Source organism: Cyprinus carpio, chromosome B15, assembly GCF_018340385.1.
Source record: "Cyprinus carpio isolate SPL01 chromosome B15, ASM1834038v1, whole genome shotgun sequence".
NCBI lineage: Eukaryota > Metazoa > Chordata > Actinopteri > Cypriniformes > Cyprinidae > Cyprinus > Cyprinus carpio.
In genome coordinates, this window is record NC_056611.1 from 28,914,014 (window position 1) to 28,930,811 (window position 16,798).

The 16,798-nt window shown below is 35.2% G+C and overlaps 2 protein-coding genes and 1 pseudogene across 2 annotated transcripts; all 3 read left to right on the forward strand.

Moving 5' to 3' along the window:
- The first annotated feature begins 1,647 nt into the window (after positions 1-1,647).
- LOC109093441 (40S ribosomal protein S5) lies at positions 1,648-4,436 on the forward strand. Its single transcript, XM_019107182.2, has 6 exons — positions 1,648-1,781; positions 2,448-2,555; positions 3,332-3,541; positions 3,669-3,797; positions 4,081-4,179; positions 4,319-4,436. Exons 2-6 carry the CDS (start codon positions 2,448-2,450, stop codon positions 4,385-4,387), a joined length of 615 nt encoding a protein of 204 aa, XP_018962727.1. The 5' UTR covers positions 1,648-1,781; the 3' UTR covers positions 4,388-4,436.
- Positions 4,437-4,585: 149 nt separating this feature from the next.
- On the forward strand, positions 4,586-7,003 carry lypc (ly6 domain containing, pigment cell). The gene is made up of 3 exons (XM_042740173.1): positions 4,586-5,988; positions 6,205-6,324; positions 6,586-7,003. The coding sequence occupies exons 1-3, from the start codon at positions 5,937-5,939 to the stop codon at positions 6,792-6,794; spliced, it is 381 nt and encodes a 126-aa protein (XP_042596107.1). The 5' UTR covers positions 4,586-5,936; the 3' UTR covers positions 6,795-7,003.
- Positions 7,004-7,154: 151 nt separating this feature from the next.
- Positions 7,155-16,282, forward strand: LOC109092843 (annotated as a pseudogene).
- Positions 16,283-16,798: the final 516 nt, after the last annotated feature.

Sequence of the window (16,798 nt, forward strand, 5' to 3'; positions counted from 1 at the left end):
ATATATATATATATATGGCTTACATACATTAAAATATGATGGTTTACATACTTTATGAAGAAGAATACGCAATAAATTTAAGTAAAAATTAATGCTGAAACAGAACCATGATTCTGATTGCTCTAAATATTTTAAACTGTGAACTTTTATGAAATTAAAATATACCAATAAAACACAGTGAAGTACAAAATAATGTACATTTATTAAGGGAGTATATTGAGATGTGTTTTGATTTTTAATTGTAATCCAAAAAAGTCCATGAAGTCTTAATAGTGTTCATTTGCTCTTATCTTGTCCAGGCACCCTTAGTCATCCAATTTGCAAAATAAATAGCAAAACAATTTGCAAAAATAAATATATGAAATATAAAATAAAATAAATAAATATAAATAAGTAAATTTGTAAAATAAACATAATTTATTTAAAACCTTTCTTTTATATTTTTCTGTCTTCTTTAAGTAGTTTTATTTAAGATTATTTTATCATAACTAAATGTAAATAATTTTCATTTATTGAACATTTATTGTGACGGAAGTATGCTGAGGCCCCTAGAGGGCCCCTGGTTGAGAACCTCTACTCATTTCAAGCAAAGTGGTATAGGCTCTGCCGCCCTCTAATGGTTGAATACTATACTTAAACCAACGACAGCCTACTGTATTTGTTCTAGACAGAAGGAAGAACAAGATGTTTGCTTGTAAAATGGCCCACGGACAGGATACGTGGTTAAGGTGTGATTACTATAATAGTTGCATCTCCGAAGATGTAATTCCTTCTAAAACTATATAAACTAACTCCTGAAGGAAATACCTGCTTACATGCAAAAAAGTGTGAGGTCACAGCACAAGAGAGAAATTAAAGAGGGACAGAAATGTCGTATTAATTGTAGCTTACTGCTTCATATTCATTACATAAAAAACTGAATAAATTTTCTGAATAAAACTATGCCATGACACATTAATAAAAAGTATTCAACGTAAACAATAACTCTTGTTGTGAGAAAACTTTTGTATTTTTATTTTTATTTGTGGGAAATATAAATTTCGCATTTATTGCTAAAATTACAAAACCACACAAATGATGATTATTAAACTGTATTAGACTATATTTTGACTACTTAGCTTATCTCTCAACACTCAATTGTTTGTTACAGGGTTGTATTTGTAATCATACCTCTCTAAAACAGCAAAAAGTAGCTAATTTAATAATTAGTTTGATGAGGTCTTCACTTATGTAAACTATTTCTTGAAAAAGAAAGTCTTTATTTTTTCACCGCAGTAAATTCACTCATCAAAAACCTTTATTTTTTGTTTTATAAAAATAGGTTCAACAGTATATCCAAACTATATCTTCCAAGAATCTTAAAGCTTTTAAAACAGTTAATTTATTTCATATCTTTAATTTATTTTGTTAAAGCTTTCGTTTTGTATTATTTATTTATTGTTATATAGCCCACATGTATAAATTGTGCTTTTCATGTAATGTCACCTCTTTGTACGTTATGTTGATATTTTATGTACTTTCATCTTTGGTACCTTGGCATTAATAATAATAATAATAATAATAATAATAAAAAGTAATAAATAAATAAATGAAAAAAAGTCCGATTTTTTTTGTACCCTATTCATAAGCAAGTGCCAGGCGGCGCCAGAAACGTTCACGAGAGCGCAGAAGAAGAGCTCGACTCGGAAGCGCATTGAGCGGAAGTGGTTTTTTTACTCGCTCCTCGTGTCGCTCTTCCTTTCCGCCTGCTCGAGTGCGCCATTCACACACACGCTGCGAAGGTAACGATGAAAAACCTGTTTTAAAGCGTTAATACCCCTTCCACCGTAATCAAAGTATGCACATCTGGTTGTTAACAGACTTATAATCATATTTTAACCCATATATGTCATCTGTAGCTCGTCAAAAAGGTGAATTTGAACGTGTTCTGTAAGCGGTCCGCGAGTCCGCTATGTCTCTCTTAAAAAAAGACCATGAGCGAACCCATTCCTGTTAACGATACCTCTGTAGCAGTTTGGTTTCTGTGTTTCAAATAATATAACAGTTGATTGAATCATGTTAACTGTATTATTGAGGTGCCTCGCCAGAATTTTAAAGCGTTTATAGTTATTTTAGAGTAGTTTGTGGTCATATACCGAATGTGTTCAACAGATCGTGGTGTTAATTTTTTAGATGTCAACGTAAATTGTCTATATTAAACACAATCTTATGCTTTATGTACTGTATTAACTGATCAATATAGCTTTTGAAGTTAAATTTTATGATGCGTTAGGGTTGCCTTGTTTCCATTTAAAAAATGATTTTGATACTCTTGTTCTTAGTGAATTTATTTAGCATTTCAAACCTAGTTGTTATTTGATTATTTTGGTCTTGCATCTGTGTGAATACTTTGAGGTTTTTTGGACTCCCTTATGTACATAAAATTATATTCTGATTTGCTTTGAAAGATGGCTGAAGATTGGGAGGCTGTACCAGCTGTTGCTGAAACACCGGAGATCAAACTCTTTGGCAAATGGAGCACAGATGATGTGCAGATCAACGACATCTCCCTGCAGGTATGTGTTCATGGACATTACTTTTTTGTGAGAATTGCTTTTTATTTGCCAATCAGCCCTGACATGTGAAGTAGTATTTTTTTCCCCACAAATAAGTCTATACTAATCATGTTCTTTATATAAATTTATCAATAAATATCATATTTCAAGTTCTTACTGTGACAGACCGAACATAATGCACTACAATTATTAAGAGATGTACAATAGCATTCCTCAAAAGTCTGTTTAATCATATTTAATACTTTCAACATATCTAAATATGTATGATTAATGAAGTAAATGAAAGATGCTTCAATACAGTAACTGTTCATATTAAAAGATTACGAATATGAAAGTTATATATACTTCATAAAAGTATGCTAAAAAGACATGTACCGTGACCTGAATTGGAATGTTTTTAGAATTATTCTAAAGGATCTTTTACTTAGTAAAAATTATAAGCTGTCGGCGCCGATAACCTCGTGGTTAATGCGTCGGCATACAGCACAACTGTGCTCACGGCGACCTGAGTTTGATTCACGTCTCGAGGTCCTTTGCCGATCCCGCTTCCTCTCTCCTCCCAGTGCTTTCCTGTGATCTCTCTCTACTGTCCTATCTATAAAAAAAATGCATAATAGAAAAAAGTAATAAGCTATAAATTGGATGGCAGAAAGCATGTAGCACATTTTTCAGTAACATTTTGATCACATTGATAAATTAGAGGCTGTAGAATTTCCTATGACTGTTGTAAAAAAATAAGGTTGAGCAAATTAACATGCATTTTTCTCTCTTGTTAGGATTACATTGCCGTGAAGGAGAAATATGCTAAATACCTCCCTCATTCCAGCGGGAGATACGCAGCCAAGCGTTTCCGTAAGGCTCAGTGTCCTATCGTGGAGCGCGTCACTAACTCCATGATGATGCACGGACGCAACAACGGCAAGAAACTGTTGACCGTCCGCATCGTCAAACACGCCTTTGAGATCATCCACCTGCTCACCGGCGAGGTGAGACAACGGTTTTCCACAGATTTATTAATGCCTGTTTGCCTTTGGTCTGGCTTAGAATGTAAATGTTGTATTAAAAATGGTCAAACTATTTCTAAGATGTTGGGAATTTTTATTTCCTTTCTAGAATCCTCTGCAGATCCTGGTGAACGCCATCATCAACAGTGGTCCTCGTGAGGACTCCACTCGTATCGGACGTGCTGGAACCGTGAGGAGACAGGCTGTTGATGTGTCACCTCTGCGCAGGGTCAACCAGGTCCGTTTGAGGGAGAGTTTGCTAAATCAATGCCTAAATAGTTACTTGTCTATTGGCTAACGGAGTAAAAAATACCAATGAAATGTTCACAATTGGACCAGGAACATGCATTAAGAAAATACCTGTTGACTTGTAAGGGACTTGTTATAAGTTAGCACGCTTTTAGTATCCCAAGATACTGTTATATTTGGGTGGCAATTCATAGAAAACGCAGAGTGCAGAAATGCAGAGTGAAGTCATGGTCTTATGTGAAAGTGGTCACTTATTGTGTGTCTGATTTTAGGCCATCTGGTTGCTTTGCACTGGTGCAAGAGAAGCTGCTTTCAGGAACATCAAGACTATTGCAGAGTGTCTCGCTGATGAGCTCATCAACGCTGCCAAGGTGAGATAAACAATCTGATTGGAGCATTTTACTTATGTTATCAACACCTTCAGGGCATCTACAATAATTTATCTTTTATGAATCTTTTTATTTGATTGCTATTAAAGTTTTTTTTTTTTTTTTTTTTGGTATATTGCAGGGTTCCTCCAACTCTTATGCCATCAAGAAGAAAGATGAGCTGGAGAGAGTGGCCAAGTCTAACCGCTAATCTCCATTTTGTACAAATTTGGATCACAATAAAGGAAGAGTGAAACCTATTCTTGTCCGGTTTTATTTTCTGTAGTCAATGCAGTGCTGATATCACTGCTGTTCTTAGAGTCACATGGTGTACACGAACATAAGGGTGAATCTTGGTGTTCCTACAAATGTGATTTTCTTTTTGGCTGATCTACCTCAGAAAACCTCAGTTTTTCATGTGTCCCAAAGTAATGTCTAAATGTAGTCAATGCTCAATTTATGCAGACTATTTCAGCAGTTGCATGGTCAAAGATGACAATTTTGTGGCTGTAAAATATTTCTTATTTTAAGTCGGTTTTTGTATAATGTTCATAGAATATTTTCTGCTCTGTTTTTGATCTAAACTGCCTTGAGGAATCACAGTTTAGTTAAATCATGATTTTTGGACATCTACAGTCACAAGACCCTCAGTCATTTGACTTTCCATCCTTTCTCCTGCGTGTCTTTCATTAACATATAATCTCTAATCAAATCCGTGCTGCTGCTCTACTCTTGCCAGCAAAGGCATCAGATTGTAACCTTAAAGGAATAGTTCATCCAAAATTTAAAAAAAAAATTGATGTTTATCTGCATACTCCCAGGGCATCCAAGATGTAGGTGACTTTGTTTCTTCAGTAGAACACAAACTGAGATTTTTAACTCTAACTGTAGCAGTCTGTCAGTCATATAATGGATTTTTTTTTTTTTACCTCTGATTCACCACAATGTCCAGACTGTCCTGAGCACGTTCACTTTGTCTTCTTGCATTATGGCGAATCACAGACAAGTGCTTTACCGCCACCTATCTCTCAAATGGACCATTGACACTATCTACAATCTTAATTAGGAGTGTCAATGGTCCTCTTGAGAGATAAGTGGCAGTTCGAACATTGCGTTGAATCAGAACTATATAAATACTGTTCAGTTTCTTGCACAGACCAATCGTTTCGTGTCTTATCACATCAATGTATCGTCATGAGCCGCAGGGTTTAATTTGGTTTTGTTTGTGTATGTTTTTTTTGACTCTCAAAGCCGTGATTCCCATCCACTTACATTATATAACTGACAAATTGCAACGGTTGGAGTTAAAAAAAAATCTTTCTTTGTGTTCTACTGAAGAAACAAAGTCAGCTACATCTCGAATGCCCCGGGGGTAAGCAGATAAACATCACATTTTCATTTTTGGGTGAACTATCCCTTTGAGATTATAAAATCCTTGTCACCTGGTTAGAGGGAACACAGCTTTTTTTTAGATCACTATTATGAGATTGAAACTCGTTTCTGCCTGCATGGTTATATAAAATGGGGAGTAATAGGGCGTTAAGACCTCTGCCAAAGTTTGACATCAACAAACTCCGCTTAAGCCTGAATTCAATTATGTTTCTAGGTGGAGACACATTTTTAATGTTTAAAGGGGCGGGGGTTAGAGGAAAGATGATAATCTACTGCTTGCATCTGATTTGAGGGTCAGATAATGTACAAACTGGACCCTTCTGAATTGTAAAATAATTGTGCCGATTAATAATTGGAGACCAAGAAACATGTCTCAAGTTTTTAGATGCATTCTCTTCCTTTGTGTTCTCCCATCTGTGGGTAAGTGAAAAATAAGTCATTGCTGTCATATTTTTTTTGTCACGTTTGTTTTGTGTCAGTTTAACAGTAAATTAGATGTGAAGTTCAGTTCATATGAAATATGAAAGTAACCTAAATGTATTCCACCTAATGAACTGGATATTATATGTTTATATAGTGTATCATCTACTATAAATGTGCTAATATATTTAATTCTCTCTATTTGTTCTCCTGTAGTTCCTCTGTTCTGTTATACATGTGTATTTCCTTCTGTCTCACCACTGGACTGTCTCAAGTTCCCAACCAGGTGTCCACCGGGTCAGCTCTGTCTTTCTAGCAAAGCTGTGGGACAGAGTGGTATGTAAATGTAAAATTGTCTTTCAGTCAGTGATGGATGAGTGTAAACTTTCCAGTGCTTGATTTCATTCCAGGCTGTGAGAACTTCAGATTTCAGTGTTCATACTTTGAAGAGCATATTTTATAAACATTTATTCAAACCTTTGTACATTACTAAAATAACCAGATCTGCCTGAAAGCCCTGATTATACAAGTGATTATTAAGGAAAATACAGGAGACAAATGTGCAGCATGTCACTGTGTGTAATTTTCTTTGAACAGCGGACTTTAAGGTGGTCTTGTATGAAAAGAGCTGTGTTCTTCCTGCCCTGTGTGGACTAACAGGAGAGAAGTTTGCCATGGGTTTAAACTTCACTTTCACCAATGACTGCTGTGATACTCTGCTCTGCAATGGTGTCTCAAGCAGTTCTGCTTTCATCTTGTCCAGCACCCTGCTCTCACTTCTTCTGACACTGTTTTATTTACAGTAAGCTTAATTAACTACAACAAGAGAGCAGTCAAAATATAACACACACACACACTTATTTACCTAGCATAATTATAATAATTTCTATGTAAATGAATATATTCTTATTTTTTCTTTGTCTTTATAACAGTTCTAACAAGAAGAGTTTAATGTTTTTAATCAGCATTTCTTCATACATACAAATGTCACACATGGATACGTTTATATTAAAATAAAAAAAGTAACGTTTTTGTGTCTACAGACTTGTTTCTTTTATATAGTGGAATTTATTTGAATACATTTGTATTATTATTATGTAAGTTATAAACATAATAATAATAAAAAAAAATCTTTGGTCCTGCGCGTGCTTTCTGTGACGCTTGGTTTCGCGCGACGTTGGCTCGAGGAGGCACTTTGTTTACAGAAGAACACATAAACAGCAACAGGTGTTCAGCACAGGTAATATCATTCTTTTCGAGTTCATACGATTAATCACGTGTCTGATTTTTCTCGTTGCGCCTTTCTTTGCTTTTGTTAGTTAACGTTACTCGACGTCAACTTCAGAAACCTCAGGTAACGTTAAACGTTAACTTAATGGCTCACGCCTAACCTGTTTATTCACCTTGTATTTTCCTCAGGGTTAATGAGAACATTAGGAAAAAGAAGAAAGACGCTTTCCTCAACTATAATAAATTGCTTGTACAATGTTTTTGCACAGTGAAATATGTCTGAAGCCACTAATTTACAAGAACCAGAAAGTACCGTTAGAGCTTTGAGTATAAATGAAGTTGAAGAAGATGAGGGAAACCGTGAGGTAACGTTAAATTATTGTTATTGTTTAGTAATATCTGAGTTATAAAGTACTTATTGCGTTAGTAACACAGTGGTGTGCACTTTTGTGTTTAATTTTAGATTTTTCTGAGTGTATTTGTGCAACAAGGACAAATTGGACTAAGTTATTATGACAGTTGCGATTATACGCTGCATTATATGCCGGACACCATGGACAACAGTGACCTCCACCTGCTGGATAGAGGTAGTTTATTAGCTGTAATGTAGATCAATTCTCTCTTTCTGTTGGTCTTTTATATATATATATATATATATATATATATATATATATGAGCATTTGCATAGAGCAGTGTCTCTCCCGCTGCTCGTTTGTTCATATATGTTTTGCTTGCACAGTGTCTGTTGGCTGTCTCTGCCAGAATACTTGACTTGCATGTCAAGCCAAGATGATGGAAACATTGATTGGAGATGCTTTGATGGCCATTATGTTACTTTGTTTACCCCATGATGAATTTTCTGTTTCAGTCATACAGGAGCTGAGTCCGAACTTCTTCATAACAAGTGCGAAACAAGAGCAGAGCTTGCTCGAGTTTATCGAAAAGCTTGGTAAACTCTCCAATTTTAAATCAATATTTTAGGTGATCAGCACAGATGATCTCTTGCTCAATTGTTATTTTTGAGTTTATATAAAACCAGTGTCTAATTTTGCTTCAATTTCAGAATTAAATCCTGAATATAAGCCTGAAATAGTCATGTTTCCAAATGCAAACTTTGGTAAGTATTTACACATAGCTTTATTTAATTCTGTATCACAATTCAGAGGAAAACGTTATCTTGTGAAACACAAAAAGAGAAATTTCGTAGGATGTTCATACTGCACTTTTCCTCATACATTGAAAGTGGATGGGGATGCCAAAAATGGCAAAAAAGCTTAGACCTGTGTAACATTTATACTTATAATAAGAAATAGAGGTATTATCAAATACTGCATATGTGTGCATTACATTTTGCAGCGTTTTACCAGCTTAGTGAAAAACAGTCACGGTAATTGATCCTCTATCCATCTTTTGCAGGTCTGGAGATCAGCAAACAGCGTCTCCTCTCAGCACACATCCCATCTCTTCCTCCCACCATCACAGAGAGCGAGAAAATCCCGTATCTCTCCTCCTGTATCCCATTAGACTCGGTGCTGATGGTGAGACATCAGAAGTTTTATGCTGGATGAATAAATGGGTATATCATGACGATCTTCTCTGCTGTAGATGAGGTCAGTAGGAGGGCTGTTGAAGTGTCTGGAGAGGAGGACAGTTGGCTTAGACATGGAAGACAGCAGTATGGGCGTCCCCATATTACAGTTTCTGGCTTACACACTGTAAGACATTTGTGTGTCAGTCACTCTTTTTTTTGTGAGAATAAAACTGATTTATTTGTTCATTATTTTGCAGGAAAGATGTTGTGTACATCGACAAAGACACATATAGGTTGGTCATATGAACAGGACCCATCCTTTGTTCCTTTTTCTATAAATTCAACTTTTTGGAGCTGTTAAAACTTGTTTGCACTCTTTCCTCAGTGCACTCCAGATCTTTAAATCTGAGCTGCATCCTTCCATTTTTAAGCTCCAGTTAGGAGAGAAAGAAGGATTGAGTCTTTATGGTAAAATACATTATTCTGTGCACCATTTAAAGTTAATCAAATTGTTCTTTTTTGTTTAAGGGTTTTGAAATTGTTGTCCACTAGGGGATCCATTAAAAAGTTTAGCGAAAAATGGTGTAAAAATGTAAAAACAAATAAATAATAAAAAATATGTTTAAAATCAATACATGAATAATAAAATTGTATTACAATAAAATATATATATAAAAAAAATTTAAATCTAAAAGAACAGTTCTATAGTGAATAGAAGAAATGAAATAATAGAAACCTTATATTTTCTAAATAATATTTTGCACATATTTATAATATTAGTTTTCAAAGTTTAAATCAGTAAATATATGTTCTAAATATGCTAAATTATACATGAATATTTTCTTCTGGCCTCTAAAACACGGAAATCCCGTTTTAGTGTGTAGTCAGAAAAGTTGAGAATGGTCATTGTTTTATGGAAAGGAATAGGAATATTTAAAGGAATAGCTCACCCCAAAAAAGAAAATCTGCCATCATTTACTCATATCATTTCCAAACCCTCCATTCAAAATGAGAAGAAATCCTGAATAATGCTTAAGCTGATTTTTTTTTTATGCTGTAAAAGTGAATAGAGTAAATACCCACACTGTGATTTTTGCAGGTGTTCTGAATCGCTGTCGGAGCAAGTTTGGCTCTCTGCTTTTAAGGTAAAATCTTGATTTTCTAACAGATAATTCAGCACATTTAAAAGGAGTTTAAGCCCTCACATAGACTTCCTTTTTCTCATTTGTTTTAGGCAGTGGTTCCACAGACCTACTCGAGATCTGAACATTCTGAAGAAGCGCCAGGAAGTGATCCGTTTCTTCACATCCCCTCGTAACTTTGCTGATCTTAACACTTTGCAGAGTTCCCTGCGGAACATCAAGAACATCTCGGTACAGTTTTCAGCATTTTGTCTAAAGCTCAACATTATTTAATCAGAGCAAAAATACGAAACAACAAAAGCCACACAAATAAAGTGACACTTAGCTTGTCTTTCATACAGACGCTGCTGCATAAAATGTCTCTCGCTAACCCGAAGGTTGTCGTCTGGCAAAGTCTATATAAGGTACAGCACTCAGTTAATTTATTATTGCCTACCTTGGCTTGTTTTTTTTTTTTTATATTTCATTCATCGTGTTTCTTTTTTATCAGACGGTGTACAATGCATTGTGCATTAGGGACACCATTCGCGCCATGCCACAGTCCATCCAACTCTTCAGTGAAATCAGTCAAAACTTCACTGATGATCTTTTCTACATTGCTACATACATCAGTAAAGTGGTGAGTCTGAATACTATTTTGTTTTCTGTTGTTAAATTATTGCTGAATTAATGTAATTGCTATGGGTCTGTTATTCTCCTTTGCAGGTAGACTTTGAAGGAAGTGTAGCTGAGAACCGATTCACTGTCAGGCCGAATGTCGATCCTGTTATTGACGAGAGTGAGTGGTTTTCCATTGATTTCTTCAGTTCTGATGCAATTATAACTAAAAGTCCACAGTATATCGGTGGCTGATACAATATTCGCAGATAACTAGGAAAATGAAACTATTGTTTATCCACCTTATTTTTCAAGTTATTTTCTGTAAATGTACAAGACTTCAGATTAATATTGCCACTATAGGTAAATAACTAGAAGAATAATAAAGTGCAATAAATGGCAAAAGCTATTTATGTTTCAAATCAGTGCGTTCATGATTGCTATAATAATATAATGAAAACAAATAGTGATTTGAAAAGAAATCTCGTACATTAAAGATGAAAATTACCACACCCACTCTTACATTAAAAATAGTTGGATAGTTAGAAATTTGTTGTCTCTTCATTTTTATTATATACATTTTTGGTTTATTCTCTTCTTTACAGAGAAAAGAAGGATGATGGGTCTCCCAGATTTTCTGACGGACGTGGCTCGTGCTGAGCTGGAAAAACTTGACCCTCGCTTCTCCACCTGCAGCATCATCTACATCCCTCTGGTCAGGACGTGATTAATGCTGCCCTCCATTCATTAAAGTGTGATGTGTAACCTAATTGTTGACACAGAGCTGTTAACATAAAGGTTGTGGGTTCAGTTCCTTGTTGGAGCGACCCAATAAATTAAGAGTCATTGAGGTGGCCATTGTGCCCCTGAGCAGGCCACTTGACACCAGCTCGCTCTAGGATGACTGTTTCTGTAATTAGTGCACTGCATTGTGGCTAAATGACAAGCAGCTGTAACGACTGTGGCGTATGGGTTAACAAAAGCAGCAAGCAGTGCTGCTTTATTTAATAGAGAAATAGCTTGCAGTTATTCACAGGATTTCAATTAATTGTGACATTTCTGTGCCACCAAACAGAATTCCAAACATGCTGATTGTTTCCAGATAGATTTCCTAAACACTTCTAAAATCCTCTTGCTCCACTGATTATGCAAATAGGAAGCCCTTCACTAAACTCATACCATTGGTTGAGCCATCTGTAGACATTTTCAGCCACTCAAACACACTGAAATTTTGAAAGGGTACAATCAGCCTATTAAAGGTTTTCACCTTAAAAGATATATTTGAAATAACAAAATTATTAGGTTTTAGAGTTGCTAATTGATAATGAGCTGCATAAGGTATGCATTTCAAGGCAAAAATTGTAGAACATAAATTCAGATGCCTGTATACATTTTAATAGCTAGTGCTTACATTTATTTAACTGATATACATGATGACATCCTGGTATTTCATTCTGTTTTGGATGACAGATTGGATTTTTACTGTCGGTGCCAAGATTACCCACAATGCTGGATAAACAGAGCTTTGAGATTGAGGGTCTTGATTTCATGGTGAGTATGGTAGTACTTTTTAACACAATTTTTTCAAGGCAGCATAGTGTATGTTTGTTTTATAAAATATTCTTGTTAGGGTTTGTTTTAAACTGGAAACCGCTTATTGTACAGACTTTGTTTCGTAGATAATTTAAGTCTTAGTTTTGCTTTTATTTGATTCTTGTCAACTCATTACTGATTAAGATTATAGTTAGAAAATCTTACCTACATTATTGCATATAGATCAAAGTGCTTCCTTTCAATAGAAAATCTTAATTGAAAAGTATGAAAACTAATATTAATCACAGAAATTTTATTTGCACACATGGAGTACATATCTGAGGCACCTTTGTCTTAGGCTCATTAATGTTTGAGGGGTTGATAAGAGCTGATTTTTGCATTTAATTTGTGGATTGTTTCAGTTCCTGTCAAAGGATCAACTGCATTACCGCAGCGCTCGAACCAAAGAGCTGGACAGCATGCTCGGAGACCTGCATTGTGACACCTTGGGTCTTTTCTTCCTTTCTTCAGTTGATTAATGAATTAATTGCACAAAACATTTACAATGTCTTTTAAAACTGTATGTAATCATGCTTCAGGCCTCAGTGCTTCAGCGGAGCCACTGTTTGTATAAGGTCATGTCTCTGTGTGCAGAGCTGGACTGTCTCATTGCTTTGGCTCAGGCTTCTCTGGATCACGGCTACTGCTCTCCAACCCTGACATCAAACCACAGACTGGCCCTGATTGAGTCACGGTACAAATCATCTCTTCTAATGAGATTCATTTTCTGAGTTCTCTATTCTTCTCTTCATATATTTATCTCTCTTTCTCTTTCAGCCATCCTTTGCTGGAGCTGTGTACTCCAGTATTTGTGTCAAACACCTACATCAGCTCTGAAACTGAAGGCAAAGTGAAAGTTATTACAGGACCAAATTCCTCCGGCAAGAGCATCTATCTAAAACAGGCAAACACAGCAACAAACATTACAGACCTCAAACATCACAGACCTTCACATAAAACTGTACACTGAAGTAATTCAGTGAAATATAGTGGAATAAGTCCCTTCATTAGAAGCTCCAGTTCCCATAGAAACAATCAGTGTTCTGAGATGCATGCTTTCAACTGTACATGCACATCTTACATGAAGTAAGGTATAAAGATAAGAAACAACATATATGGGTCAGTACATGGCAGGTTTTTATTGCTGAATTGAAATGTTATTTAAATGTGAGTTTGGCAAGCAGTTTTTGACATTTTGATATTTCCCATTTAGATAGATAGAAATGAGTCTTTCGTGCCAGAAATAGCTGCTCGGAGGCGTTACAAATATGACCATTGAGTGAACTGACTTTACTTGATTTTACTAAAGTCAGGCTTCCATGACTCTTGTTTGGTAATAATCCTAAATGTCGGCATTTCATCATTTTCGTAACATCTTGTTTGGTCTCTAAAGGTGGGACTGATTGTGTTCATGGCGCTGATTGGCTCAGATGTTCCTGCTAAAGAGGCAGAGATTGGGCTGGTGGATGGTATCTTTAGCCGCATACATAGCTGAGAGTCTGTATCAGTGGGTCTGAGCACCTTCATGTTAGACTTGAACCAGGTGAGACCATCATGCCTCCCTGAACACACAAAGGCCCTGTATACTTTTTTTTTTTTCATGTCTGGAGTGTCAGTTTTGATAACTGTGTTTGCAAGGCAGCCATTCAAAACTGCCACTGATGAGTCATTGAAATATTTACATAGCGAATTGCAAAACTATCCTTCAGCTGGTTTCTAATAATTACGATTCCTGTCTAGATGACAGGTTCCTTGAACCACAGCACTGGGGATTCTCTTGTTCTAGTGGATGAGTTTGGTAAAGGAACCAATACTGTAAGTGTTAAAGAACCAGGAGGAGCAAACAGGACTTGATAGAAAAGCAAGAATTGAAAAGCATTTCAACTTATATTGTGTGTGTTTATGATGCAGGTGGATGGATTGGCTCTCCTGACTGCAAGTCTCAATAACTGGATGCGTCGTGGGCCACAGTGTCCTCACTTACTTATGTCGACATGCTTCCACAGCCTCATACAGCTGGGATTGATCTCTAATTCTCCACTGCTGGATTTACTGGTGCCACAGAAACATGCTATGACCAGAAAAGACATTTGATTTCAAGACAAATAAAAAACAACTTACGCAGTTTTGGTTTCGTTTGCAGACTCTAGAGACAGCAATAGAGGGAGAAGAGCTGGTGTTTTTGTACCAAGTGAAAAACGGCATCTGCCAGTCAAGTTGTGCGGCAAATATCGCCACTCTGGCCGGCATTTCCGATGACCTGGTCAAGAGAGGAGTGGAGGTATGATACAGTCATTTTTTTAAAATATTGAATTCAGATGTGGGATATTCCTACTTGTTATCTTTTATAAGAAAATTTATCTAACATTCCCTTTCCGAAAACTTGCTTTTTCTTGGTGAATGTTAGGGCAAGAAACAGGCAAAAACATTGTTTTTTCATGCACTGATCAATTTTGAGATTTTGGGCTATTTGGCTTTTCATAACATGTTTTTATAGACTAGCGGAAAGAAACATACAAAATAGACTTTCAAATGTTTATTTTATTACACTTTATTTATTTGCAGATTTAATCTAAAATACTTATCTTCAAAGGCTGTCTCCTCAAAAATGTGTTTTTCTCATGTGCTGAGCCAGAAATCTGCACTTCAGTAGCATTTACATAAACCAAACTTTTATTCCTATCAACAGTATATTTTAAAGGTTTTTACATATATTTGGTTTGTTCCTGTCATCTATGAACTTTCAGAATGTTTGTTTTTTTACTTTGTTATGCAGATGTCCTAGAAATTGTTCTCTGGGAACATGACCAGTTTTTTCTTTCAGTGTTTTTAAAATGTTTTTTCTTGTTTATGCAAACATCCTCTGATTGTTCCCGCAGGAATATTGTGAAACTCATTGATATATATTTCTTTTTTGCTTTTTAAATGAAAATGTATCATTAACTGTGTACTCTTCCTGGGTGTTACCATGTTTATGTAACGTCCTGCATCTCTATTAAATAAAAGTTGTGCATATCTGCATGAGTTTTCAATTTCAAAGTCTAACTTTGAATAGCGATCTATCACCGTTATCAGCGTTAAATGTGTGCGTGCTGTTTAGTCTCTTTTTGACATTATAGGATTTAATCTCCTAAATATCATCTATGCAGGTGTCAGAGTTATACAGAACAGGAAGAGCCAACAGAAAGATGAACAGCCCATCTTCAGATGAACAGTACAGCAGGTATGGGATGGTCTGAACAGCAAATTTTGTTTTCTCAAATTCTCTCCTCCTATTACATAAAATATATTTTCTGATTCAGGTGTGTTGAGGTGGTGGAGAAATTCCTCAGTATTGGTCTGGATGACCCTGAGCTGGATCCCGATTCTTACTTGAAATTTGAGGTGCTCCCAACACTTGAAGAGGTGCTGTGATAACATCAAAGCTGTACTGTAGGACTGTGGGTTCATTTTGTGGGAATTTAGGAGAAATTAATTTTATTTCAAGGTTTCAACCTTCACAAATGCAAACATTTAAACCTGATGGTTTGAATTATATATGCTTACTCGTGTTCCTAAATGGAAATGTTTCAAAATATTTAATAACTTTGGTATTTGTTTAGATTTTTTTGTAATTACTAAATCTTGCAATTTAGATGCCTTCTTGTCACAAAACCATTTATGCTTTGAGTCGGACATGAATTCCTCACACTGATTCAAACCAATCTTTTTATTGTTGTTGTGTGATTCAATAAAATAATCAGTTCGTAATATAGATTTGTTCATGATTTGAACATACTAGTCATGCTATATGTTAGTTTTTGCAGCGTTTAGCATTACTTTGTTGTAAACAGGCTTTTTTTTCCTATTCACAGGAGCACTGCCACAGAATGGTGGTGCAGAAAACACAGCAATTATTAATTCTCTAGGGGGCTGACTTGATTTTTAGAGGACTGTTAATGAGTTTCTTCAAGTAATCAGTTGTCACAGCATTAGAAAGAAACAACAACTTGCTCAGAGTTTATCAAATCAATTAAGTTCTCGAGCCATCTGTCGCAAGAGAACCAAAAAAAGATCTGCTCTGGTAGGATTACCTTCTGTGTGGGAAGCCGAGCAGACAGAGAACGCCCACCACAAGGACCTTAAATAACATCCACATCCTTTATTGCAGAATCAGAAGCACTCAGTAGAGTGAAGTAGACCAGGCTTGTCAAAGGGAAAAAACAAGGTATAGTTTATAGATTTTATATATATATATATATATATATATATATATATATATATATATATATATATATATATATATATATATATATATATATATATATATATATATATATATAGTATTTATTCATGTTTTGACTTATTTTGTATTTGATCTATATTTAGTTTTAATTTTAATGTAAATGTAATTTTTTATATAGCTTTATATTTTTATTTCAGTTACAGTTATAGCAATTTTACTACTTCAACTAAAACATATGTATACAGTAATTTTTATTTTGTTTTGTTTTTTCAGTTACGTTTTCCATGCAATATTTGTATTTTATATCAGCTTTATTTTTAATTACAACTTTTTTGTTGTTGTTTGTTTTAGTTAAAATTTTTTCTAACAAGTCCAAAATCCAGAAAACAGTCAGATTTGGCTACAAAAGTTGTGGGTTAGAGAGTCTACGGTGTATTTGTCACTTTCAGCCCTGGATAATTTGTTCAAATTAATTCAAGCCATCTATTCAGC